The 27,401-nt window shown below is 40.8% G+C and overlaps 3 protein-coding genes across 10 annotated transcripts in view; 1 reads left to right on the forward strand and 2 right to left on the reverse strand.

Moving 5' to 3' along the window:
- Positions 1–961, reverse strand: part of LOC310692680 (UDP-glucuronosyltransferase 1A6-like) — a 35,656-nt gene extending 34,695 nt beyond the window's left edge. Inside the window, exon 1 of the mRNA XM_083473809.1 lies at positions 851–961. The gene's annotated coding sequence lies outside the window, so the exon portion shown is untranslated. The remainder of the gene's footprint in view (positions 1–850) is intronic.
- Positions 962–2,054: 1,093 nt separating this feature from the next.
- On the reverse strand, positions 2,055–5,324 carry LOC310693125 (UDP-glucuronosyltransferase 1A6-like). 3 transcript variants are annotated; one of them, XM_083474855.1, is made up of 2 exons: positions 3,819–5,324; positions 2,055–2,353 (listed from the first exon to the last, which is right to left on the reverse strand). In XM_083474855.1, the coding sequence occupies exons 1-2, from the start codon at positions 4,674–4,676 to the stop codon at positions 2,189–2,191; spliced, it is 1,023 nt and encodes a 340-aa protein (XP_083330981.1). In that variant the 5' UTR covers positions 4,677–5,324; the 3' UTR covers positions 2,055–2,188. The 3 variants fall into 3 exon arrangements, with proteins under 3 accessions (XP_083330981.1, XP_083330983.1, XP_083330982.1); XM_083474857.1 differs by having other exon boundaries at positions 2,247–2,377; XM_083474856.1 differs by having other exon boundaries at positions 2,249–2,371.
- A 6,353-nt stretch (positions 5,325–11,677) lies between these two features.
- USP40 (ubiquitin specific peptidase 40) overlaps positions 11,678–27,401 on the forward strand; it is a 44,723-nt gene continuing 28,999 nt past the window's right edge. For 3 of the 6 annotated variants that reach the window (XR_014518578.1, XM_083472062.1, XM_083472066.1), the window contains exons 1-14: positions 11,678–11,806; positions 13,834–14,049; positions 14,931–14,998; positions 16,200–16,313; positions 17,553–17,717; positions 18,399–18,545; positions 19,817–19,960; positions 20,902–21,030; positions 21,672–21,773; positions 22,333–22,440; positions 23,934–24,240; positions 24,689–24,770; positions 25,382–25,553; positions 25,836–25,920. Coding sequence is in view for 5 of the 6 variants with exons in the window: in XM_083472062.1 (XP_083328188.1) it covers positions 13,854–14,049; positions 14,931–14,998; positions 16,200–16,313; positions 17,553–17,717; positions 18,399–18,545; positions 19,817–19,960; positions 20,902–21,030; positions 21,672–21,773; positions 22,333–22,440; positions 23,934–24,240; positions 24,689–24,770; positions 25,382–25,553; positions 25,836–25,920 (1,819 nt within the window). In the remaining variant the exon portion in view is untranslated. Of the gene's footprint in view, positions 12,536–12,752; positions 13,345–13,833; positions 14,050–14,930; positions 14,999–16,199; positions 16,314–17,552; positions 17,718–18,398; positions 18,546–19,816; positions 19,961–20,901; positions 21,031–21,671; positions 21,774–22,332; positions 22,441–23,933; positions 24,241–24,688; positions 24,771–25,381; positions 25,554–25,835; positions 25,921–27,401 lie in introns of all 6 variants that reach the window. The other 3 variants (XM_083472064.1, XM_083472065.1, XM_083472063.1) reach the window with 3 other exon arrangements.

Here is a 27,401-nt window from a genome sequence, read left to right on the forward strand (position 1 = left end):
CAGGTGGTACATGACTCCAGTCAAGCTTGCAAAAATATATCACTTGCCCGATAATAAATGTTGGAAATGTAAAGAAATTGAAGGTACATTATTTCACCTTTGGTGGACGTGCCCAAGGATTAAGGCCTTCTGGGAAATGATATATAATGAACTGAAAAAGGTATTTAAATATACTTTCCCGAAGAAACCAGAGGCTTTCCTCCTGGGCATAGTTGGCCAATCAGTGTTAAAGAAGGATAGAACATTTTTTATGTATGCTACAGCAGCAGCAAGAATTCTCATCGCAAAGCATTGGAAGACACAAGACCTACCCACCTTGGAAGAATGGCAGATGCAACTAATAGACTATATGGAGATGGCGGAAATGACTGGCAGAATCTGAGACCAGGGAGAAGAGTTGGTGGAAGAAGATTGGAGGAAATTTAAAACTTATTTGCAGAAATGTTGTAAAAAATTTGAATGCTGATGACATTGAAATGAATTGAAGAGGTTCTAGCAACAAGGTAAAATGTAAGATGGGATTAATAAAAGATAAACTAATAGGACATGAATTTGCTGAACCAATTTCTAAAAGGGATACAAAAACGGGAGACGTGAGGAAGTCAGGAAAATAAGTTAATGAAAGATGAGAAACTAAGAAAGAGGGATTTTTGGTTTTTTTGTATATGTGGTTTTTTTCCCCTTTCTATTTTTGTGTTTAATGTCTGTATCTTTGTATTTTGTAACTTGTATTTTTTTTTTGTTCTATGTATTTTTCTAATTTTTTTTAAACTTTTCTATTGATAAAACTTAATAAAATATTATAAAAAAAAACCAAGCATGGGTGCCCAAAAGTGCTAAAATAATGTACCAGACATAGCTGGCTTCTTGTCTGGAAGTGACCTCCTTAATACAGGATGCACTTCTTCACATGTTTGTGGCGTGATCTGCTTGCTGTTGCAAATCAATCCCTGAGGGTCAAACTGCAGGCAGCACTACTCATACATATGCTTGCATCAGCTTGCTTTGTTTACCAAGTGATATTTGACAAGCGATATGCCACATGATGTCAGTTACGTGAATGATCAAACAGGAGTAATATGAACCAACTTTATTCAAACAAACTTGCTTTCAACTCCCCAACTTTCTCTATCCCGGGTCTGTTTCTGCTAACTCACTTCCTGGTAGCTGTTCCCCTATGTTTATCTCCCTGACTGCTGCCCTAAACCCTCATTACTTAGTTCCATTATGCACTTGGAAGCTTCAAATCTGGAGCAGAAAGCTGCTTTCTCCATGGAGTGAGAGGCAAGCTGTGGGTCATTTTGACTGGGAAAATGGCATGTTAGTATGGCCATGTTTTAACTCCAAGTAGCTGCATATGTATGGCTGCTTTGCACAAAAATCAAAAACCATTATGGAATTCTAACTGTCAGGTAATTTAACCTTAAGGCTGTACATTTCACTGTACTGGGCAGGGGTGGGAGAAAAGTGAGAATGAAATTTTGCCATCAGGACCTTGGAGCCTTTGCAAAGGAGCAGATGCCAGAGGAACTGGCCATTCAAAACAGTTTCTTGCCCCCCCCCCCACTTGATTTCATCTAATTCTGGGGAAAAAAGTCATAGCCTTAAAAAAAAAAAAAGAAGAAGGCCATAGTAAAGAGGAAAGTGAGATGCTTCAGTTTTCCCAAATCAAGAATCAGAATCTGACCCAAGCTGAACAACAGAACTTCTGAATTGGGTCAGTTCAAATTGGGTTATTTCAGAAGTACTGAATCAATCAGGGTCAAACTGAATAATAAACTCCTAATTTATTTATAAATTCAACAAAACTGGTTTAGGATATACCAACAATCCTCTATTATTTTTTAATTTATTAAATTTGTATACTGCTCTCAATCAGGGCGGTTCACAGCATTTACAAATGCAACAGTCATCTTTTGATGTCAGACCATGGATTACACTGGTTTTTAACCTGAATGTGAAATACAGTGGTACCTCGGGTTACATACACTTCAGGTTACATACGCTTCAGGTTACATACTCCACTAACCTAGAAATAGTGCTTCAGGTTAAGAACTTTGCTTCAGGATGAGAACAGAAATTGTGCAGCAGCAGTGTGGCAGCAGCAGGAGGCCCCATTAGCTAAAGTAGTGCTTCAGGTTAAGAACAGTTTCAGGTTAAGAACAGACCTCCGGAACGAATTAAGTACTTAACCCGAGGTACCACTGTAAAGGTTGTCTTCCTCAGTTAAAAATGCTGAAGTATGTGGTTTTCTTTTTTGTGCCCACAACTCCAGCCTAGGTAGAATAAGAAATCCATGTAGAATGAGAACGAAGCCCACCGAGTCATCAAGTCCAACTGCTGAACGCCTGACCTACAGTAGGAATCCAACCTATACCTTATCAAAGGAATAAGTACCACAAAGGAATACAGGGCATACAACTGGAATCATTTTAGCATTTTTAAGTCAATCGTATTTATTCATTTCACGTTTATTAGTTCAGAATGTCACTGCTGTTTAGATAGGCTGTATTTCCCCTGGGGCCAAAAACCCAGTTTGCACCCCCACCCACCCACCCAAGCATTTGTGTACACACACACACACACAGGCTGGGAGCCTCTGTGGTGCCCCTCTGGAGGCTTCACCTGGGGCAAAACACCTGTCTAACCCTGCTGCCCCCCCTCTAGCTATGGCACTGCTTTAGGTACCTTTAGCATTACCATGCTTATCACAAGAGATCAGGATAGGTGTGCTCCACCTACAAAAGCCTCAAGCCCCATTACCTAATTTAATTAAGACATTTATATTTGAGCACTTTGACTGTCATTGGAGAAAGGGAGCCAGAGGTAACTGCAAAGTGGATAGATCAAGTATTATATCCTCTGTCCGTAACAAAGGAAACTGGTCATTTAAAATGTGTGTTTGCAATGGAATTTGTATGTCATTATAATTTGTATCTTCTTCATGGGAACTCTGTAGACATATCTAACGGACATTAGACTTGCAGTTTATTAGGAATTCCAGATGTTTACCATTGCCAGAAACAGACTGGTAGCCAGTGGAGCTGCTGTAACAAGGGTCATATGCTCCTTACTACCAGCCCGTCAACAGTTTGTCTGCACCTCTTAGGGCCAGTTGAAGTTTCTGACTACATTTCAAAGGCAACCCCGCAGTAATCCACACAGGATGTAACTAAGATGTGTCATTGTGGCCAGATCAGACTACAGGAATGGGCACAGACTGTGCACAAATTTTAACTGTGCAAATTTCTGGCCACCACATGCTCAAGTCCAACCGGCTGCAACACATCCAACAAAACATACTCCAACAGCACAATACGTCTATTCAGAATAAGTCCCATTGACCTCTCCCAGCAATTACGCAGAAGACCCTAGCAACTCTGATATAGTTTCTATGCAGCCAGTCATCCATGCAACTATAAACCAGACTTTTACCTAGTTCACAAAGTGTAATCAGAACATTCTTTTATAATATACCCCTAGCATCCTATGTGTGTTTACCTGGAAGTAAGTTTCACTGAATTAAATGTAACTTGCTCTTGAGTCGGTGTGCATAAGACTGCAACATTAGTTTTGGAGCCATGTCTTAAATTCTATCACTTGGTGTATTCTGAACGATTTGATTTCATTTGCAATGTTATCTGGATGATGTTCCATTCATTATGGAAATAACGCAAATGTAACCCTCATGACTGACGTTCACAATGTGCAATTTATTATTCATATCCTTTATGTGTACTATTACATGCACAAGCACTTCTTACTTAAATGCAATTTTTATCCTTAAAGAATTTGTGAATAAAAAGTAATGGACGTACCTGTGGCAGGATTTTGCCTTCTTCACAATTTATCCCTCCAATGAAGACCATACCTGGCATCACAGGTCTGGGATACTCAAATACAAAGTCGTACCGTAAAAGCCAGATAGAGCTATTTCTGTAAAGTGTTGGTAAGTGAACATCTCTTTGTAGAAATTCTGAAGCTATATCTTCATACTTATTATACAGAGTTTTAAAAAGTGATGTTTCTACAGAATTGACAAACAGATTAATCACACGTTGGATGAAAGTCATTTGGTCCGTGTACCTGGTATAGCATCTTGGGATATAGGAAGTAGGGTTTGGAGATTTACAAATCGCATGCTCTAAACTGCATGGGAATCCACGAAAGAAGTATATGGAAGGGATGGAAAGATGTTCAGCGAGGATGACTCCACATGGCAAAGCTGGGTCTGTGAAAAGCGCATCAAACTGAGTCTCTTCCAGGTACTTGATGATTTCTTTGTTCCTCAGAAGGCTGTCACAGTTGTCGAAAAACATATTTATTATATACATGTTGTTCTGATATTCTTGAAGGATTGTGTAAGGAAAAGAAACCTTACGGAAAAGGTTGGAAGCAAACTTTCGAAATCCAGCATCAAGATCTGCCTTTTTGTACGGCACTGGGTAGGTTTTCTGTTTATAATGCTTCGATTCCTTTAAGAGCAAATTAATTTCTGGTGCCACCACTGTTACCTCATGACCCTTTTCACTGAGCTTCTTGACAACAGCATTCATGCTGAGCCAGTGGCTTCCATCTTGAGGTATCACCAGCAGCTTCCCAGCTTCAGTAAAGTTAATGATAGCAATCAGAAGCCATGCAGTCAAGTGGATAGGCCGATGGAAAAGATAAGCCATCTCTTCATCCAGAAAAAGTCTGTCAATAAGAGGAAACCCTTGTGTATTTCTGTATTGTGTACTTGTTTAGCGCAGGAATAAAAAACGAATCTTGCTTTAGTCTATAAGCCAGATATTCTACCCGTCTGCATTAATCATTAGTCCAACATGATCTGCTGAAAGTTCATGGCCATGAAAGCCCTCCTGTTTGCCCTGAAAATGAAGCACCATAAGCAATGGTGCAATGCTACAGCTCATTGATGAACTAACAAAAGGCCCTGACTAGGAAGGATCAGGAAAGGAAGCGATAGGCTAATCTGAAGCGCAAAGTAGTAAAAACAGGTTTTGTAACAGCTAGGGAAAGCTGCTGATAAGAGACATGACAGTTCAGAGACCAGATCAAAATGTGATTATAAACTGTGGTTTTGTGATAAGTCTGTAAAGGAAGGGGGGCTGGATGAGAGCCAACAACCTGAAGCTCAGTCTGGATAAGACTGAGGCACTGTTAGTGGGTGATTCCCTAAACCAGATGGATAGGAGGCTGCCTGCTATAGATGGGGTGCCTTCCATCAGCTTCAGCTGGTAGCCCAGCTGGGCCCCTATCTGGACAGAGACAGCCTAACTCCTGTCGTCTGTACTCTAGTTGGTGTCTTCTTCATTAGATTATTACATGTTCAGAAACTTCAGAATTTGGCAGCTAGGTTGCTCACCAGGGCAAGATGGCTTTAGCATATTACGCCAGTCCTGGTCCGGCTGCACTGGCTGCCAATTAGTTTCCAGGCATAATTCAAAGCACAGCTTTTGGCCTATAAAGCCTTAAACGGCTCAGGACTGCATTTCCTCAAGGACCACGTCTCCCCATATGAACCAACCCAGACCCTGAAATCCTCATTTGAGGCCCATTTTTGTGTGCCCCCTCCATGAGATTTGTGGAATCTTTAGGCACCAGGCGAAAACGCTACTCCTTAACCAGGCCTTTGGCTGCTTGACATTCTAGGCCCTTTTAAGTGTGGGGTGGGAGTTATTGGTTTGTTTTTCTTATGTATTTTATGCTCTCATTTTGTATTTCTATGTTCTGAATCGCCCTGTGATTGATAAAGGACGGTATACAAATTGAATAAATAATAATTAAAACATAGCTTATGATCACCAGTAGCAGAAACTGTGATTTTGAATGCGGGTTTAAACCATGTTTTGTGCTTACTTTGGTCGGGGGAAATATCAGAGTCATAGCTGTCAACTTTCAGATTTGAAAATAAGGGATCAGCAGCCTCACCTGTCCCGGAGACAGTCTACGGGATTTCTAACAATCCGGGATAGCAGCAGAAAACGGCGCTGAAATAAGGGAATTTCCCACAAAAAAGGGGAAGGTTGACAGCTATGATCAGAGTTGATAAGCCATAGTTCCGTCTGTTGGTCTGCCTCTGTGCTAAGAAACTGGAGTGTTGCACAGACAAAAAGCTGTTAACTATGGACATGCTCAGAGGTTAGCTTAAACTAACCTAAGTTCTGCTGTGAAATCAGCTCAGCCCAAGGGCCAAACTACACATGACAATGGGAGATTTGACACACTGGAGATGAGATGTGTGTGTGTAAAACCTAAGCTATACTTCTCAAAGTCTGGTAATCTAAACTGGATTTTGAGGGCTCAAGCCTCACTTCAGAGTACAGTGGTGCCCCGTAAGACAAATGCATCGCAAGACGGAAAACCCGCTAGACGAAAGGGTTTTCCGTTTTTGAGCTGCTTCGCAAGACGATTTTCCCTATGGGCTTGCTTTGCAAGACGAAAACGTCTTGCGAGTGTTCCGATTTTTTTCCGCTCCCCCCCTTTTTCTAAGCCGCTAAGCCGCTAATAGCCTTTTAGCCGCTAATCCGCTAAGCCTTTAATAGCCGCTAAGCCTTTAATAGCCGCTAAACCGCTAATAGCGCTAATCCGCTAAGCCGCTAATAGGGTTGCTTCGCAAGACGAAAAAACCGCTAGACGAAGAGACTCGCGGAACGGATTAATTTCGTCTTGCGAGGCACCACTGTAGTTGATTGGGCTTGGTGTGCTTATGTAAAAGGAAGTAGCTCCCCAGAATAAATTAGATTGCCAGTATGGAGCACCTACAGCTAACTTGTCACTGAATGTGTATGTGTTATATGAACAATGGAGGCAGCAGGGCACATAACCTCACGGGCTATATCTTTTTTCATGTGTAGTAAATACATGGAAGCAAAGCTTTAAAAGATCTATATAAAAGACTTTTAGTTAAGCAGTCTTCAATTTGAGTTAGTTAATGAAATTTCATGGAGTCTAGTGTGTTTTGTGTGCCATGAAAGTAGAGAGATTTCTGACTCCTGCCTTTTCGCTCTTAAAGTGGATCTTCTGCATGATATTAGAGGGGAACTACCTACCAATTATACTAGCTAATAGGGCTGTGCATAAATAATAAAATAAAGATATTCACCTTCGAACTCACTTTTGTTTGCTCAGATAACAGGTTGCCTCAGCATGATTTGACATTATGCGGTTTGCATCTGAGGTGAAATGTCACCTCATTTTCTGAAGCTCCTGATTACTTCCTCCTGGACTATAATTGGAAAATTAATAAATATTTATAAACTTACAACATTTCTGATAGAATTGGATGAAATTTGGAGCATAGTACCCATTCAGACAGAATGAAGCCTGTCAAATTTCATATTAATAGGTGGGTTTTTGTTGCTGTACAGGCCATCTTTAACATTTGTGTGTTACTTAAAGGGAAAAAGCAATTAATTTCTGTAACATTTTTATTTCTTGACAAAATTATTAGAAATAAATAGAAGTTTTTGTGCTGGGTTAGGTGCCTTTAACATTTTTAAAGGGAAGTGACTTTCCCCCCTGTCGTCAATATTATGTGACTGCTACATCAACATACAGTGTTTTAGGGTACACAATAAAAATTAAAAATAACCCTCCTCACTTCTAAGCCTGAAAGCTCCATCTACCTACTCTTCATGATAAAGGTGTGTTGGTCTAGATTTCTTAGCCAAGATGGCTGGCTCATCACTTTGGCTTTATTTCAAAGCAGGTTATTTTTGAGCTATTTCTAGTACGCTAGCAGGTGTCTTTCTCTCTTATGATCCCACTCTCTGCCCTTACCTGCCTGATAGGTCCAGAGGTACTGAACACAGGATTAATGCATTCATGCTTACCTCTGCATCAATTACTACAGGACAGTATTTTGTTTTTCCCATTACCATCATCTACTCCCTCTTTTCTGCATTTACTGTCCATGCACACAAGTAGTACAAGTGATACTTCCCAGTATATAAATGCAATCCTAGTCATTGCTTTCCAATGTCTTCTTTCCAAGTAAATATGCACAGGATTGGGCTGCCATGTTTTAAATACTGCCAAGGAGATAAAGAACAATACAACTTTCAGAAGACATCTGAAGGCAGCCCTGTGTTGGGAAGTTTTTAATGTTGGATGTTTTATTTTGTTTTATACATTCTGTAAGCCTCCCAGAGTGGGGAAACCACTCTTGGGCAGGATATTGTTGTTGTTGTTGTCTTTCTAATCCTGTCTGTCTTCTGTTGGCCAGCAATGATGAAGAGGACATGTCTTAAAAAGAAAGCAACTTAAAACAAACGGTGCATTAGGTAAGACTAAATTCTTGAAGTGACTATTTTGCAAAAGAAGCCAGCAGTTTTTGTATCTGATTAATTAATATCAATTGTTCGTACAAATGGGAGCACATGACTGGTCCGGAACGTTTTGCTGCCTGAATTGAAGGGCAAAATGGCACTCTCTTCATTCATGCTGCAGAATAGGCACAAAAGTTATAGTTCTTTTAAGGTGAGCATATTTCAAAGGAACGGTATAGATAAAAGGTCCAAGAGTCCTGTCCTCTATTTACCTCTGGCTGTACTAATATCTGACTAGCAATTAAACTTTGGTTAGATATCACATTGCTGCCTTGCATCAGGACTTTAGTATATATCTCCCTGAAATTGGATCAAATGTTAAAACAACAGACTTTGAACTGATTACCTCCCTATGGATAGGAAGAAATGCATTTAAAATTCAAGCTGATTGTGTTGATTCATGCTAGGTTAATCTGTTAACTCAATTTTATAGTGGCTGTTCTCAAGCTATATTAACTAGAACTTGTTCATTCATCATCCTGTTCTTTATTGTTTTAAACAGCTTTTGTAAAATGTGCTAAGGTACCTTCACCTCTAAACTGGGTAAACAAGCTAGCTCCAGAGCTATCTTTTATATACAACACCCCCCCAACTGGAGATTGTTAATCAGTAAGAAATTGTACCAGAGTTCTGAGAAAAATAAAAATAAAAAGTTGCTGAATATTTTATATACTGTATAGAAAAAGAGATGCCCAAGTCTCAATGCTATCTAGAAACAACGTGTTCTGATCTGAAAGTCCTGGATGACTTCACTGCCATGCAATAAGTACAGCCAAGAGCACCAAGTAGGGTGCCCCCCATCATATTTCCAATGAAGGGGCTAGGCCCTTTCAAATTTATGCGGTGAGAGAACAAGGCAGCATGCATGGGTACAGCCAGGGCTTTTGGGGGGGGGCCATAACTTGCCAGATCTCAGTTCCAGCACTTCTCAGCTGAGTGCCATTGCCATTATAATTACTTTACAGTAATTACTTTTTACATTTTTTTTATATTAAAGATGTCTCTTTTTTCAAGTTACATTTAGAACAAGGGTGAGTTCATGGTGAGTTCTGGCACCTCTTTTTCTAGAAAAATTGTTATGTACTGAAGTTCTCACCCTGGGCCAGCAGGGGGATACTGTAGATAGTTTTCACTCAGGTCCACATATGCAAATAAGGGATTGAAAGTGGCGTTCAGTGATTGGATAGTTACAGAAAGTGGTTACTGTTGCGTTGTAGTGGAGCTCTATATAAGCAGGCTGGCTGAACCCTTTAGTTCAGTTCTGTTCTGGCCTGTGAATAAACAAGAGCTGTTTGAAGAATCGCTGTGTCGTCTGATATGTTCACCCACAACTTAACAAAAATAGCATTGGATACAGCTATATGATCTAGTGTGTGTCTGAACAGCTTCACATGGAGTCTTTCACTTGTGCTCTAGCTTTATATCAAACATCACTCAAGCAGAATGTAAAATGCTGGTTTTAATTTGAAAGGGAAGAAACCGTATCCTACTATGACAACCTTGTAATGTAATCCACTACTAATACTGCGGGTAGGAGGTGGTCTGGGGTTAAGAGGGAGAGGTTTTCATCTACCCTGTAATGTGTTTCAGGGTTATTTTGTACCTTCAAACACACAGCTACACTTTCCCACAACAGAGTTGTCCTCCATTTACCCACTCATGGGAAACATGTGTGTGAGGTGTGGAGTAAGGTAACATGCAGTCTTGTACTGGCCAGTTCAAGGTAGCCTCTTCATGGATATTGAAGTGTCAGCCCCAGACCCATCTCCAACCTGCAGTATTTACATTACAAGGTAGTCAGAGTCTCTTTCAAAATAAAAGTACATTTTTTCATGTGCAAAAAGACATTAATTAGAAACAGCATTTTAAATACTGCTTCTTAGTCGAAACACTACCCCAAACTCTTTCTATAATGTTATGAGTTTGTGGGTTCTAGACTCCCCAAAATTCCTGGGTCCAAAAAATGTTAGAAGTTAATCAATGCTTGGAGTGTTAAAGACTGGCTGCTAGACACTGGATTTAGCAGTGTTCAAAGACAGCCCAAAACAGCTTCCCATGTGCAGAAAATCTCCTGAGGTGATGGGCCATTAAATAGAAGACAAAGAGAAGGTGAGGAGCCCTTAGGAAAGACAAAAAGAAGGGACTCTGGGCCAGATGACAAATGGGAACTAACTCAGAGTTAGTCTGAAAGACCAAGAACAGAGTTTGAAGCAGAATTAAGTTTAGGATTGGAGTTTGCAGGGTGTGACCTAGGGAAAAAATGCCACAAACTGGAGAGAGGGTCAGAGTCCTATTTTTGGAGCATGTTTGATTTCTGTTTGAACCCAGGGCTGCAGCTATGGGAGAATCAAGATCCTCTTGGAGTTGTCATGCTGTGAACCTCTCCATCATAGGCTCAGGTTGCATATATGTGTAAATAAACCATGAATCATGAAGACAACACATTTACCACTGTTTCATTCCCCCCAAAGAAACCTGGACTCTGGGTAAGCATGCCTGGAATCTTGCACGGCTTGGAAATTTGGGCTCTGTATAACAAGATGATATGGCATCTCTTTATTATTTACACAAGCAACCTCAACATTCTCAAGAATAATGTGTGTGTGTGTTTGTACACACACACACACACACATTTATTTTTCTGAATCTGGACTCTGACACTCAATCCATGGACAAATGTACTTATTTTAAATGCCTAGATATTTGTTTTGTTTTTCTGTTCTGTTTTTGATACTCTGTTCCAGCTGTTTTTCTAATTTTTAGATCCACTAATTTTTACAAACCAATAACATGCAAGTCTTGATAACCAATGCAGTAACTAAAGTTGTTCAGTAATAAAAGTAAAATATATCAGAGACAGCTAGTATCAATATAACATCCTTTGTCAGGTGAACATCATACATCCATTACAAATCTGTTCTCCCCCGCCCCCCACTTTATTTGCACCTCTACATACAAACACACACCATGTTTAGCTATACCTGGAATAGCTGGAGAAAAGAAAAATAACGAGCGAAACTGGGGGGGGGGGGGGCATTCTCACCCCACCAGAAGCCTGAACTAGCTTCGTGCCACATACTAATTTTTTTGCTTCTAGAAATTTATACACCGCTTGATTGTAAAAATAAAAAGCCTCAAAGCGGCTTGCAAAAAAGCAAAGCAAGGAAATCGAGAAAAATTCACAGCCATTCTTTGAAACACACAAAAGTTAAAATACTGAAACAGATGGAATTACGTGAACCGGCTAAGCACTTGGAAGAACTACAACTCCCACAAGCCATTGCGGCCAGCCGGCTGGGCGGCGCTCGGGCGAGAAGCCGGGGGGAGACTACAGTTCCCAGCAACCTCTGCAGGTCAGAGGAAGCCCAGCGGCCTTGGGGCGGCTTTCGGGCTTCTTCCTCGAGGCGCCGTCGGCTCCGCAGGCGAGAGGGAAGCGGCCGGGCTGGGCCGGTGGCGCTGCTGCTGCTGCTGCTGAGGTGCGCGACTGCTGCCCCCCCCTCAAGCGCCCCGTGGCTGCGGGCAGGGGGGAGCAGTGAAACGGCCTTTCGGAGGCTGGCGTTGCAGGCCTCGTCACGGGCCTAGTCCTCAGTGAGGTGCTTGCGCCGGGGGCCTGGGCGGTGTGTTGTTTGCCTGTCGCTTTTCACGTGACCGAGCATTCGCACGGAGAGGAAACGCGTCAGGGAGAAGAGTCCCGGCCGGATCCTTCCCGGCCCCTTTGACAACGGGGACTTGTTTGCTCCCACAGGCAGCCGCGAATCGGGGCCCTCGCGTCGCCTCTTGCGCTGCCCGGGGAGAGGAGGCCGCCTTCCTGGACCGTTTCTCCGTGGGAAGGCGCAGGGCGGAATGGTGGCAGCCCCCGCAGGGCAGGAGCGCGAGGGGGACCAGAGGCAGGTTTCTTCCCCAGTCTTTCTGGGCCTGATACTTGCACGGGGGCGCATGTTGCCCCTCTGAGTAACCCACCTGCTTTCCCCTCCACGCCGCAGAGGGCAGCTGGGCTGGGCCTTAGGCGGGTCCCGATGTGGGGCGTGGAGTGTTTTCACAGGCAGGTGCTGCCCTGGCTTCTCCTTTCCTTCTACCTAGTTGCCTCCCCCCTGCTTCTGTTTCCTGATGGAAATCTCCAAAACATGTCTTCTCCCACTTGGAGCTGCTTGAGTTGCTTCACAGTGTGGGTATAAAGGACTTTCCAGGTACAATGGACCAGAGGCGTAGTGTGGGTTGTCAGCACCCGGGGCAAGGCAAGTAATTTGCTCCCTCTAGAGTGAGTGAGCCAGGTAGGGGCAGAGAGCTGCAAGTGCGAGTGCCCCCCCCAGATGTTGCACCCAGTGCGGCCGGCCCCCCCCTGCACCCCCCACGCTACGTCACTGCAGTGGACGCTCGGGTTGCGACCGTGATCCAGGCGGGAGGCATGTTCGCAACCCACAGTGTTCACAACCCGCAGCGCCGCGTCTGTGCACATGCGGGTCGCAATTCAGTGCTTCTGCGCATAGCACAATTTTGCACATCTGCACATGTGTGCGCACCGGAAGTAACCCGTTTTGGTACTTCTGGGTTTGGCACGGTGTGCGACCCAAAAACGCGCAACCTGAAGCGTCTGTAACCCGAGGTATGACTGTACTTGATAACTCTGTCCTAAGTGGCATATGTAATGTCCTGACAATATATATGCTAGAGGAACCACAGCCGGCTCCCATAGTGGTTCCTCTCTCCTCCCCACAACTGCCACCAAGGGGGCAAATCTAAATAGCCACCATGTCCTGAGGGGGAATGAAAAAGATGCAGTAACAGCTTTTTCTAAACAAGTCAATCCCACCCTGCCATTTCTGTTATAACCTTTTTAAATCAATGCTTATCGTTGTAATCACTTTTTGAGGTCTGCCTGAAAAGAATATGAAATAAGTAAATAAAATAAATGGATTAGGATAAATCTGCACTTTAAGTAAAAATAGGTTGGTTAGTGGAGCAGTAAACTTCCTCTTGCCATATGTCAAGATATTACAGATCATCAGTTTACCAGGTATTTCCATATATGCCTTGATAAGTTACTGCTTAGTAAAAATACCAATACAGTGGTGCCCCGCAAGACGAATGCCTCGCAAGACGGAAAACCCGCTAGACGAAAGGGTTTTCCGTTTTGGAGGTGCTTCGCAAAATGAATTTCCTATGGGATTGCTTCGCAAGACGACAATGCCTTGCGAGTTCCTGCGGGGTTTTTTTCCTCCCCCCCCTTTTTCTAAGCCGCTAAGCCGCTTATCAGCTGATCCAATCAGCAGATAAGCCGCTAAAAGCAGCTAAAAGCCGCTAATAGCGCTAATCCGTCAATGGGCTTGCTTCGCAAGACGAAAAAACCGCTAGACGAAGAGAATCACAGAACGGATTCTTTTCGTCTTGCGAGGCACCACTGTACTTTAAAATATGGATATTTTTTCAGATAACACCAGTGTAACATAATTGATGAAAATAGAAAGTTCTGTAGTAAAAGATTATTTTATCTTCTTCTTTAAAGGTCTGTGTTATAATTTCACAATGTTTGGAAATTTATTTGATGAAGACTTCTCCTTTTTGTCAAACAATCAATGTGGGAAGCAAAAATCAAAACACAAAGATGCTGAGCAGCTTGTTCCTAGAGAAAGCACCAATTTAAGTGGAATAAAAAATCAGGGTGGAACCTGTTACCTTAATTCACTTCTTCAGACTCTACTATTCACACCAGAATTTAGAGGTACTGTACAGTATTTTAACATTTTAAAATAGCTTTTTCTGAAAGCCAGATTTTGTGTTATTTCACACAAAGTAGTTTACTTTACTTTTCTTACTATATAACCTAGGAATGAATGGGAAAAAAACTTCAAAAATGTATTTCTAAATGTTGTATTGGATTATAGACCAGAGTATCTAAGGATTGAGTAAAATGCACAATGAAAGATACAAAGGTTGAAAGTAACAAAAAGGCTTGTGTGGCATAATGAAAGTTAACAAATGTATACTCTGAAAAGTATATTTGGGTAAGAGTGTTGATATTTTTCCGGCATCAATTATTAGGCTAGTTGGCTAACTGTTGATCCAGAGCTGTAGCATAGACTTGTTTTATTCAGAATTGATTTGAGGTTTTGCCTGTTAATGTAAGTTGGTCATCACCACAGTGCCTGATTCTGAATCCGAATAATATTTCTGTTTCATGTCTGTTGTCTGTGTGCCTCAGACTTAGCTTTTCCTTATTAGATCATCTCATCTTTCTGTGGATGAATGGGCAGAGCTCGCTTGCTTCCCACTGTATTAAAATGGTCCTTTTTGTCTGCTTTCTTTGAACAGACATTAAACTCTGCAATCTCACTATTTTTTAAAAAAGCCAAATTGTGCAAGGACCAACACTGACAACTTCCTCAGAATAAATAAACCTTTTGTCCCATGGGGAATGGACAAAAGCAAAATGATCATGCTAGCTCGTGCCTATGGAAATTGTGATACAAACCCATTTGGAGGGCAAAGGAGAAAAATAAAGACTGATTTAGAAAGTTAACATTTCTATTTGCACACTTCTTTATAATTGTGGTGTTGGTAGGAGATTTGTTCTCATACTGGTATTTTTCATTTTTGTTGTAGAAGCACTGTTTTCTATAGGCCCTGAAGAACTTGGTTCTTTGGAAGACAACAGTAAGCCTGAATCAAAGGTATTCAATTCTATACTTCAATCAGCTCAGAGCCAGTGTGGTGTAGTGGCTAAGAGCGGTGGACTCGTAATCTGGGGAACTGGGTTCGCGTCTCCGCTCCTCCACATGCAGATGCTGTTAGTTATACCGTAGCCTGCAGAGGTTCATCTTGAAGCAACTTGGAGGAGGGCCTTCTTTGTTGTGGCTTCCAGGCTGTGGAGTGAGCTCCCCTCTGAAATAGTGCAGGTACCGTATTTTTCGCCCCATAGGACGCACTTTTTCCCCTCCAAAAATGAAGGGGAAATGTGTGTGCGTCCTATGGGGCGAATGCAGGCTTTCGCTGAAGCCTGGAGAGCGAGAGGCATTGGTGCACACTGACCCCTCTCGTTCTCCAGGCTTCAGGAAGCTATCCGCAAGCCTTGCAAGCCCGGTGGGAGTTCCCGCGGGCTCACAAGGCTTGTGGGCAGCAGCCTGCAGCCCCCGCGAGTGTCCGCAAGCCTTGCACGCCCGGCAGGAGGTCCCGCCGGGTGCGCGAGGCTTGGGGCGGCAGCCTGTCGCCCGAAGCACGGGGAGCCCTCCGGAGGGTGCCCCGTGCTTCGGGCAGGTGAGTGCAAGGCTTGGGGCGGCAGCCAGGGCGGGGGGGGGGGAATATATATATTTTTAATTCATTTCCCCCCAAAAAACCGAGGTGCGTCCTATGGGCCGGTGCACCCTATAGGACGAAAAATACGGTATCTACTGTGGTGAACTTCTAATGGGCTGCTTAAAATATATCCATTTACTCAATTTTTGCCTCATCTTTGATTACAGCTGGAAGATTTCTAGCTACTGTAAATGTGATGTTTTGTTTTTATTAGATTTTTTTATTGTACATTGAATTGTTTGGATTGAATTGTGTTTTTGTATACTGACTTGGTATTTAATGAAAGGCAGTACAGTAGTACCTTGGGTTACAAACACTTCGGGTTACAGACTCCGCTAACCCAGAAGTTGTACCTCAGGTTAAGAACTTTGCTTCAGGATGAGAACAAAAATCGCGCGCTGGCGGCAGCGGGAGGCCCCATTAGCCAAAATGGTACCTCAGGTTAAGAACGGACCTCCAGAATAAATTAAGTTCGTAACCAGAGGTACCACTGTATGTAATTTTTTTAATTTAATAAATATGTTCCTTGAAGGTTAATGGAAAGTCAGCTTCTTAAAGTTTATGATCATTTCTGTTTAGGTTCGAATAATCCCATTACAGCTCCAACGGTTGTTTGCCCAACTTCTGCTCCTAGATCAACATGCTGCATCTACAACAGACCTCACTGACAGCTTTGGATGGAATAGTAATGAGGTACAATATAGTATTCATTGATAGCATCGCTCGCCCTGAAGGTGGTTTTCCCTGTGTTTCCTTTTCCTCCAGAAAAAAAGGAAATAAAAACAGTATATTTTGTCAAACTACTTTTGTTCAGAGCTTCACTGAAGGTAAATATCCGTTTCCTTCATAAAGGAAGGGAATATGAATATTTATATGGTATCACTACATTTGCCAAATAATTTATTAATAATGTTGACAATTTTTAAAACCTTTAACATTTGTATGAAATTCCTCCGAAGTATTTTACTAGCCTGGCTGCCTATATTGTCAGCCATATATTAGCCTAGGGGAGGGATGGTCCACAGCTCTGCTTCTCGACCCACACCCCTATAATCCACCCCATTCATCATAGTCTCCTGACCCTCAGGAGAGGCTTGGGGTGGCAAGATACTGGGAAGGATCCAACCCTTTGAGGTGGTTCCTCCCTCCTTCCTGGTTAATATTTCATAGGTCTTCAAACTTTAATTTCATTGGTAGTTTATTAATTTTAATTGGTAGGCATACATGTTAAGGGCATAATTATTTTTGAAGATTCTTTCGTTTCAGGTATGTTTTTGTAATAGGAAATGAAAGGCAAAATATTAAAATTGTATAATTTCCCAACAATTAGGGGTAGTTCATGACATGTTTGCGCTCTTAAAATGCTTTCATATGTTGCTTTCAATATAGCTTCATCTCGCCTTTGGAACACATGAAAGATGCTCAGACAGTTAAAATGGGAATTGTGCTTTAGGCCACAGTTCCATTGCAGACCATACTCTAGCACAGGAATGGCTAATGTGATGTTCTCCAAATGTTACTAGATTTCACCTCTCATCAGCCCCAACCAGCAAGGCTAATGGCCAAAAGCCAGTGGGAATTGTAGTCTAGCAACACCTGCAAGTCACCACATTGGCTGTCCCTCCTCTAGTAGATATGAGGACATCCCATAATGGGAGTTCATGTTATATAGCTATCAGTTGGAAAGGCCACAAAGATTCCAATTTAGTGGGTGTCCCTGACACCAGAAGAACAAACTAAAATGACAGATAAGCAACCACAAAAAAGACACTGCTGGGTTAACATGACATCTGTTGAGCACTGCTGTGGCAAGAGCTTTAGGGACGTTGTAAATTAGGTTAATTTGCATAATTGGATCTTAATTGAAATGAAGAGGAAAACTCTTTTCAAGCAATGTCAGTTCTTTTTTTAAAATAATCTCTTATCTTGCAGGAAATGAGACAACATGATGTGCAGGAGTTAAATCGGATTCTATTCAGTGCTTTAGAAACCTCCCTTGTTGGGACCTCTGGTCATAATCTAATAAACCAGTTATACCATGGGACTGTTGTTAATCACATTGTCTGTAAAGAGTGCAAGAATGTCAGTGAGAGACAGGTAATTCCATGGGAAAGTTTCAGAACAGTATTCTGTGCGCTCTCTTGTGTTTCCAGTGACAAATTTTTAACCGGGAGTCCTCTGCAGCTTCACATTTAGCAATGCAGTCCCGCTAGAAATGTGCAGATCAAATTTTAGTCAAGTTAAAATTTCTCAATACAGCTATCTGTTGTTCAGAACTCGATGTGATTATTAGAATTAGTAATGTTTTAAAATAAACATTATGGTACAAATGTAATCTTAGAAACTAGTCCAGTTCTGAACCTTTGCCCAAAATTTCAAAGATCTTTGGGATTGCAATGCAAATCGCAATTGTATATTTTTAACTTTTGCTATGCATAATTGACACAGCTTTTGAGTCAAAATAACCATACAATAAGCCAAGGTATGAACAAGTCTTTCACCCCACACAGCCCTAGCAAGCAGAAAAACAGGAAAATTTCCATTTAACAGTAGTTTCCCATTTTATCGACACCAGGAAACTGGTTGCCATATTCAGAACAGGCCAGGATAGTAAATCAAGGTTTGAAGTTAGCTTGACTTGTTCTGAACCTGTTAACCATTGTTTCCTGGCATTGGTGGACTCGGGTTGTAGTTTTCTTATGAGCTATATAAATAAGTCCATAATGTCTTTAAAATACATTTTTAAAGGAGGGCTTTCCTCTCTGCTCGGCTTTGTAGGAGGATTTCTTGGACCTAACAGTTGCTGTCAAAGATGTATCTGGCTTGGAGGAAGCCTTGTGGAATATGTATGTGGAAGAAGAACATTTTGAGAAAGATAACTTGTATCGGTGTGGAGCATGCAATAAATTAGTTGAAGCCACAAAGGTAGTATTTTACAAGTATTGTTTACTCAGATGTTGAGTATATAACATCCTAAAATAAGGCTAATTATCTTCTGCGCAAAATTCATTTAATCCATTCATTGTGTCATGTGCTTGGATGGTTGCACTCTAGATGATGGAAACTTATTCTTGTTGTAATTGGGAGAAATGGCCAGTGAAATGTTTTGTAATCATATGCAGAGCTGTGGGAATTCTTCCAAGATGCTCAGGTCCCCCCTCTTCAAAATGGTGCCCTGGATGAATGTTAAGAGTTTTGCGTGACTTGGAAAATTTTGCTTCAGCAATAAGATTCGGTATATGGGAAATTAAGTTATAATTATGAAAAGACTAATGTTTAAAGTAATATTATATTTATTTTAAGGCAAAGTAATCTAACAACAAGTATCTTAAACATAAAATATAACTATTTGAAAGTACAAAGGAATGCATGAAACAAGGTAATAATTTGCTGATATCTTTATTGTAAAGAATGCAGGGTGAGGGAGATGTGGGGAAGTCCGGTTGGTTATGAAAAAATGTCTTGGAAAAATGGATCTCTTTCTTTTCTTTTCTTCTTACTGTTATCTCTTCATATATCTGACTTTATATTTGTATCTGAAAAAAGCAATAAAAATATTTATAAAAACAAAACAAAAAACAAAAAAAACAAAATGGTGCCCTGGATATGTTTTGGAGGGCTTCAGCTTGGGGAAGGCTGACATAGATCGTGGGAAGGGCAAGTATTCTATTGCATTTCTGAAAGTCCTACTTCCCTTGAAATTTAAAGGAGCTTCATGAAATAAATATATTGCAGAACTATGATCCTCCTGCAAATGTAGGGACTTGGTGCAGACCTGCTTTCAGTTCTTATTGTCGAATATGGATTACTAGAGTGTGAAAATATGAGATGATTTTAACTTTTCCAGAATGTTTAAAATATATTCTCTTGTTAAGTACTTTTAATGATTATGAATAAAATCTGTATGTTTTAATTTATATATATTTGCTTGTATAATCTTACCTTGCAAAATTAGGCTAAGCTGTCTTCTCTTTGGATCTCCCCCCCCCCCCCGTGTATTTTGTCTTATTCATGGACTATCATTATATTTGTAAAATTTACATTCCACCTTTCCACCCAATTGTACTAGTAGCAATAAGATACAAATAAAATAAAATGCATTAAAATGGGAATAAAATAAAATAAAAAATAGAAAAACATAGCTTTGGTCACCAAAATATGATCACTTTCCTAAAAACGTTTTACTTATTTTACAGTCTGCTAAACTACGCAAGTTGCCTCCGTTTCTCACAATCTCCCTCTTGAGATTTAACTTCAATTTCGAGAAGTGTGAACGATACAAGGAAATAAGCAGCTATGCATTTCCAATCCGGATAAACCTCAAGCCTTTTTGTGAGCAGGTTGAACTATTTTTATGTGTCTAAATTTTCATCACTTTGAATCATTAATGTTTTCTGCTGGGTGATTTGGGGGTAATTGCAGAAGCTGTGCTCTTGTTTACTGGTACAATCTTCACTTAATTCTATGTCCAGTTTCTTACTGTAAAGGTTAGAAGAGGTACATATCTTACTATAGTATCCCTTAAGGCTGCTTAGTCAAACATTTATTTATTGCACTTACACCCCACTCTTTTCTTTAAGGAGCTCAGGGTCTCATACATGGTTCACCGCATTTAATCCCTACCACAACTGTCTGAGGTAAAGGTAAAGGGATCCCTGACCATTAGGTCCAGTTGCGGACGACTCTGGGGTTGCAGCGCTCACCTCGCTTTATTGGCCGAGGGAGCTGGCGTCATGTGGCCAGCATGACTAAGCCGCTTCTGGCGAACCAGAGCAGCGCACGGAAACGCCGTTTACCTTCCCGCCAGAGTGGTACCTATTTATCTACTTGCACTTCGTGCTTATGAACTGCTAGGTGGGCAGGAGCTGGGACTGAGGAACGAGAGCTCATCCTGTCTCGGGGATCCGAACCGCCAACTTTCTGATCGGCAAGCCCTAGGCTCTGTGGTTTAACTCACAGTGCCACCCGCATCCCTGTCTGAGATATGTTAGGCAAAAAGACAGTGACTGTGCACAACCGTGCAGGAGTCTAACCTGGAGCAAGTAGGTTGTCCACACCATGGAGGAATGGATGAGAAGAGTTCCTGATGGTGGCTATTTATATTATAAATGTTCAAGTGCCCCAAAACACTCAGCTGTATCTCTCACATTGGAATATCCATGTAATGGCCTGTACTTTGATATTTCCAGTTCAATGCATTCTGTTTTTCTTGCTCTGTCTTTGATTGTTTTTACCTCAGTTGTGGAAATAGCTTTTGATTATTGTTGTCTTTTTTTTTAAGACTGAAGTGGATGATTTCAAATACATGTATGAGCTCTTTTCTGTTATAATACACAAAGGTGGCTGTTATGGAGGACATTATCATGTTTACATCAGAGATATTGATGAACTAGGAAATTGGCAGGTGCTAGTAAGTTGATTTCTATATGTGTATACTTTGCAAATAAAGAATTAAGGCATTTTTATATGAACACACACTGGAGTAAAGCATAAATCATCATTCCTCCAAGGAGCTGATGACCACATATATGGGAGTTATCCCATTGTATCTTCATGCCTAAGACTGTTAAATGCAGTTCCTGTCGCAGTGTATAGATGAGTTTCCCCTTTTTTATTTTCTCAGTTACTCTATATAAAGAGACGAGATCATATAAGTTTAGATTTGATTATTTACTTCCCTCCTAAAGCATCTTATGTGATTATTTAGATAAGTATAAATGATTTCTAGTATTTAAAGGTTCTGAGTTCTCTGTATCAGATTTTACATGATTTCAGGACCAAAACTTCATCTCTGAGGCAAGGAATCTCATATATGTTGCATTGTAGAGCACAATTTTACATGAAGGTTCAATAGTGAGAATTGGTATTGATATACATTAATAATACATTTAATAAAAAGCATGAAATATTGACAGTTGAGTACTACATGATAATCAGTGGAAGGCAGATAGACTTTTAAAAAATGCTAGCCTTCCTTTGGCATAACAGAATGCACAGCTCTGTCTTTCTAGTTCTTTTTTCTTTTTTGAAGTTATTTTTGATCTCTTGGAGGAGGAAAGCAACATGAATGATGAAGATAAGGATTTGAAAGATATTGAAAATGCAAAAGAGAAGGAAAATCCATTACGAATTTTAAGAAACATCTTATTGGAGGTAGGGTACGCCAGAATACCTTTCATGCTCCTTAATTATATTTAAGCTGATATGTATTTAAACTGTACATTTCAACACTGCTGTTTTAAGTTCAGCTCTGAGACTGAACATTTCAGATTTTTCTTTTTAAATATTGAAGTTCAAGATCTGCTGGAACTTTATGTGCGTTAAAATAATTTTCTTTTTGTGTGTAAAAAAAATATTCTGTGTTACACAAGTTAGCAAAACTGAGAAGCAAACACAAGATTTGTCTTTGAAACAATTTCCCACTTGTGTCCTTCAGCTGTTGACTCTTATACATGAACCAAGACAGTCATGGAGTCAGTAGTTGGTACATAAAGAGGAACTTTTTTAAAAGCCACTTTGGTGCTCACAGTTCAGAGGGTGTGTTAAAGGATCTGTTTGTGTTTGGGAGTGATTAGGTGAGCTGTATTATAATGGGGGAAGGGACCATGTTTGGAACCCGATTTGGCCCCTCTGTTAGCACTTGCCTGTCCCATTTTGAGTAATAATTAATTTTAGAGTCTGCAGATCAGTCAATAGTTATCTAATATTGTAGGAAGAGTCTAAGGAAATTGCTGTGGATCGGTTGGCACAGAAACTTTTGGAGAAAAAAAGTGTGTCCTGGAACAAGAAATACCGTAAACAGCATGGACCAATACGGAAGGTATTTGAAGATAATTCTGTTTTATCTCTGTTGGCTTTAATCCTTTTGCACTTTACATCTTACACAGTTCAACATAGAAAGTGATACTACCTGAGTTAGTGGTGATTTTCCTGTGGCATGAGTGGCCATCCTGTTGTTTTACACTTCCCAGCAGGTCTTGCTCCTACGGAGCAGTTGCCAGGACTGAAGGTCCCTGCCTTCCATCCTTTCTCAGGCTCCTCCTCTCCCAGATGTTTCCCAAGCACACTCAAATTGTGTCTGCACACCTCTGGTTTCTGTTCTGCTCTCCTCATTATTCTCTGTTCTTGAAGATCAGGGGGGAGGGGAGTTTGTTGCAGCGGGAAAGTCCCTGGATTCTTCAGCAGCCTCTTGACCCCGCAGCCTCGGTGTCAGCCTCAGTGTCTGGACTGCTCCCTGTCGCCGGCTCTTCCTGCTCACTGAACCCTGTTGCTCCTTCAGCATCCAGCCCCTCCTCCCAATCCTCTCCCTCTGACCTCTTCTCTGTGTCCCACTACCAATCCTCTGGCTCTGAGCTTTTGTACTTTGGGTTTTCCCTTGGTTCCCCAGCTGGTGCTTCCCACCACCCCTCTGTCTAGCCATTCCCTGACAAATAGTATGCCAGAAGCATTGATTTAGCTAAACACAGAGCTAAAATATTTGATTTTTATATAGGGTGGTGTGATTTTTACGTTGTGGTCAAACCAGGAGCATATGCTGCAACACTGAACAAAGATTGTTAGCTCTTAACTTTGTTACCTTTGTTCCTGTGAAGCTGTGATCTATTTTTATATTTTGTTTTTTCTTTAATGGTTGGTTGACCATATTGAGTATTTGATTGACTGATTCTATCAAAGCCTTTCCTCAGATTATGGAAAAGAGACCAAGTACAAACTAATATAACAATGAAGGGTACAGAAAATCTCCAAGTTTCCAATGGATCTTACATATGCTTCCCTACATATAAAGAGAAAAAATATATTAAACACATTTTCTTCCATTAGTAATGATAGGTAAATAAAAGTTGGGGAAGGCCAATATATGTTGAACAGCCCTTTTCTTTGCAGCTCATAAATCTTAGGAATTGTTGGGAAATGGAAATTTTGCCTTTGGTTTTGACTAACCAAAAGTTAGCATTAACATCCAAACATGAACAAACTAGTTAGGCATAACTATGATTTTTATTTTTATTTTTAAGCCAGCTTCAAATTTGGCTTATGATACTGACTTGTTTTAGTTACTTTAATCTGCAGCTAATTTTAGATATGGTTAAGGGTGTAACACCAAATACAGTAGCAGAAAACAGAAGAGTGAACTTCTGAAGATACAATGTGAGAGAATAGGTGGGAGCAGCTCAGGCAGCCAAATTCAGAAAAATACAGTTCATATCTGAAGGAAGTTAATTGATAGTAAGTATAATTAATTGATAGTTGTAACATTTTAAACTGGATTTTAATAAGACCTTTTTGTCACCCCCTTTCTCTTTTACCCTTTAGTTTTTGCAGAGTCATTATCCAACATTTCTTCTAAGTTCTGATGAAAGCAAAGTTAAGCTGAATGATCGTCATAAACTCCATTTTGGATCAACATCCCAAAGCATCCCTCAGAACCATGAGGTAAAGATGTCATCAGAAAAAGCAACAACAGGTTTACGGGAATATTCATCCGAATCCCATTGGTTTGATTTGAATGACTCCAAAGTCCAGCCAATCAGAGAGCAAGAGATTGAGAAACAGTTTCAGGGGAATGAGAGTGCCTACATGTTGTTCTATCGACAATCCCAAATGACAAGACCATCTGAAGGTACAAAAAGTATAGTGTGTGCTTTGTGTCTTCATATTGCTTTTGGTTATTTCCTCTTTATTAAACAGTCATGAAGTACCAGTTTGTATAAGGTTTAAAAAGACAAAATTTTAGAGACAAATGTTGAAATAACATAGATCAGAATGTTCCACTGACTTCAGTAGCAAAACTTGTTATTAAGTGTTGTGAGGATTGTAGTCTTACCAAAACAGTTGTTGTGTTCTGAGCAGTTAGCGTTGGGGATTTCCATGATCCTTCAGCATCTTTTTTGAGGAATGGAAGTTTTTGAGTGACATTCTCTTAGTTTGTAGTTTAATAAACTGTAAGCCAGAGGAAGAGTACCCTAGTGATGTAAAAAGGATATGCATGAAAATCCGAATTTCAGCACTTCCTAGCCCTTTTAATATGTGTTTTCAGTTATTCAATTAATTAGTTTATTTTGACACAGCTCGAGGAAATCCAAGATACCGGGTCCCCATCCATCTCTTGAATGAAATGGATGCCGCTAATATCAAACTGCAGAAGAAGAGGTACGTCAGCTCTGATGACAAACGTGTGGTGTGTAGTGCATGCAGGGCTTCTGATCAGGATTGCAAAGATCATACAATCATCTTGCAGTCTTGGAAGCTTTTTGTTCCGGTGCAGGCTTCTATGAACGGGAAGGCAAGGGAGGGGAGGGGAGGGGATAGTTGCAAAAACAAGCCACCCACAGCTTTCTTCTGCAAGCCCCCCACATCCCTTGCCACTTTCCATGTTGTTCCAGAATCTCCGCCAATGTTCTTGAGCAATTGGATATCTGTGCAGGGGCGCAGAAGGAATGGGGAATCAACCAAATTACCTTTCTCCATTGTAATCACAGAAGTCTTCACTGGATCAGAGAGCCTTCTCTGATCAGAGAATCAATTACACTTTTTGAAAATATTAAATTCCTTATAAAATTCCAGCACAGTGCAACATGCATAATTAGTAAAAAATAAATAAGACTTTTAGAATGATATTTTATGAAGTAAGATACAAATCAAACAACTTGTCTTTACTGTGGGAAGTTTCTGAAGGTATGATTTGTAAGAAAATTAAGATTTTTGTTCAATTGTGCTCAGATTTTCCACTGAACATGCTTTTCTGTTAATACTTTTTAAAGGGCAGAATATGACTTGGCAAACAACAATATTGATTTACATCTCCATATATTTTCTCACTATAAATTTTACAATGGAGCTCTGCACCCAGCAGTTTCTCAGAAGGAAAGTGTTCTAGATCTTACGATTGATAAGAGAAAAACACTGGGAGAACTTCAGCAATTGGTATTTCAGGTATTTGCTGTTATTCTATTTCCCCAAACTTTCACTGAGTTTAAGTTTCTTTAGTAATAATAGGCTTGTAGAACAAGCAAGATTGTTTGCCTACATACTTTGATATGTACTTTAGTAACTTGTAGAGTGGATTACTATAAAATGACCCTTATGTATTATAAATTATTTAGTACTATGGCATCCTTCAGGAGAGCCACAGCTACTTGTGTGAATTGTTTATAAACAACATGATTTACGTAGCCATATCTGCATTTCTGAAATATATTCACTTTTTGTGAATAGTTGTTGGAATTTTGGGAAGGAAACCTTGTTCTCAGCCTTGCAAAGCTTCTTCCAGCTGGACTGCATATATACCAAACACTTGAAGGTAAGATATCTTTAAAATTACATACATGTAATTGTAAAAACAATCCCCCACTCCAAATACTTTTAAGGAGATTATATGTATTTATTGGATTATGCTGGAGTGACCAGTTAATCCTTTCTTCAAAGATACGTATGCATCAAAAAGCATCTTGATTGCTATGGTAGACATCTTCGCTAATATCAGTTACCATAGAATTAAAATTTTATGTATGCCACATTTCTAATATGCACGATTACCTTCCTCTTTTAAACATGTCAGTGGGACACAGCATTGAGTCAATGAGGCATAGCAATAGTGGGGAACCTTTTTCAGCCCAGGTGTCAGTAGTGGGTATTTGTGCAAGAAGCCAAAAGTGGGTGGTGCAATGGACACGACTTACCTTTGATATAGTAGATTACATCCAAAAGTCAGAAGGTTTCTACACACACACAATCTCTGTTCCCCATCTGCAGAACAAGGATGCATTCCAGCTGTGGAAAAACAGCTTGAGGAAGGCAGTGTTGATGAGTGGTTTGGCCTGCCCTGGGGAGAGAGGGGGTGACCTATGAAGAGTCCCAAGGGCTGGAAAGAAAACTGAAGGGCAATAGCAGCTGGTCCATCAGGGCAAATGGGGCACTACTCAGCCAAACTCAGCCTGCCCTTAGTCAGCCCCCTCTCGCCTCCCCCCCATAACTGTCAACGTTTCCCTTTTTTAAAGGGAAATTCCCTTATTCCAAATAGGATTCCTTGCAAGAAAAGGGAAAAGTTGACAACTATGCTTCCTCCTTACTTACAACCAGCCCAAAGGATGGCACTGGCTCCTCCTTAGCCTCAGTGCTGCCTTCATAGAATTCAGCAGGGTATAAGAGGGGGACAAAGCCAGAAGTGGTTGGCTCTGGCTTAGCCTACTGTCTTCCTCCTTGCCTTCCACCTTACCCTGTTGCATCATGCTCCACAAAAGGCTGCATCTGGCCCCTGGGCTTGAGGCATAGGTATGTTGCCTTGTGTACATAAATAGCTGTTCCTGACCACGTGGTTGGATGTTTTTCTTTAAAATTATTTTGTGTTCCAAACGTCGTATCATAATGGGAGGGAGGGTGAGCTAAACTTACTCTCTCTGACTATTTTTCTATGTGCAATTATTAATCTGGAGGAACATTCAATCATGCGATTCCCTCACTTGGCAGTCTAAAATTTGCTTAGAATGGGGTTGGGAGAACTGAGTGACGGAAAAAGAGTCCCCAAAGGGAGATGCACTCATTTCATTGCATGGAGCCACGTGATCTACAGAAGGCTAAATTCATCCTGCTGCATCTAGCAATCGAGTTTGTGCAAAGATACAATGTGAGGGTACCCTTGTGATGTAGCTTTGCACCTATATGGTACAAGTAGATAAATGCTCACAAAGCTGTTTCTTCAAACTTCTTATGCCTGGCAGATTGGGGCTCCTATCTGCAGTGATTTCTGTGGGCATCCAGACTTAAAGAATATTCACATGAAGT

Source organism: Podarcis liolepis (genome assembly GCF_965112155.1).
Source record: "Podarcis liolepis genome assembly, chromosome: 1".
Lineage (NCBI taxonomy): Eukaryota > Metazoa > Chordata > Lepidosauria > Squamata > Lacertidae > Podarcis > Podarcis liolepis.

What these genes read in the sequence shown, in the direction of transcription:
- LOC310693125 (XM_083474855.1), bottom strand. Translation starts at nt 4,676, where the DNA reads ATGGCTTATCTTTTCCATCGGCCTATCCACTTGACTGCATGGCTTCTG. An exon ending in AAGGCAAAATCCTGCCACAG is followed by an intron (nt 2,354 to 3,818) that starts GTACGTCCATTA and finishes TTCCTACTGTAG; the next exon opens with GTCAGGCGTTCAGCAGTTGG.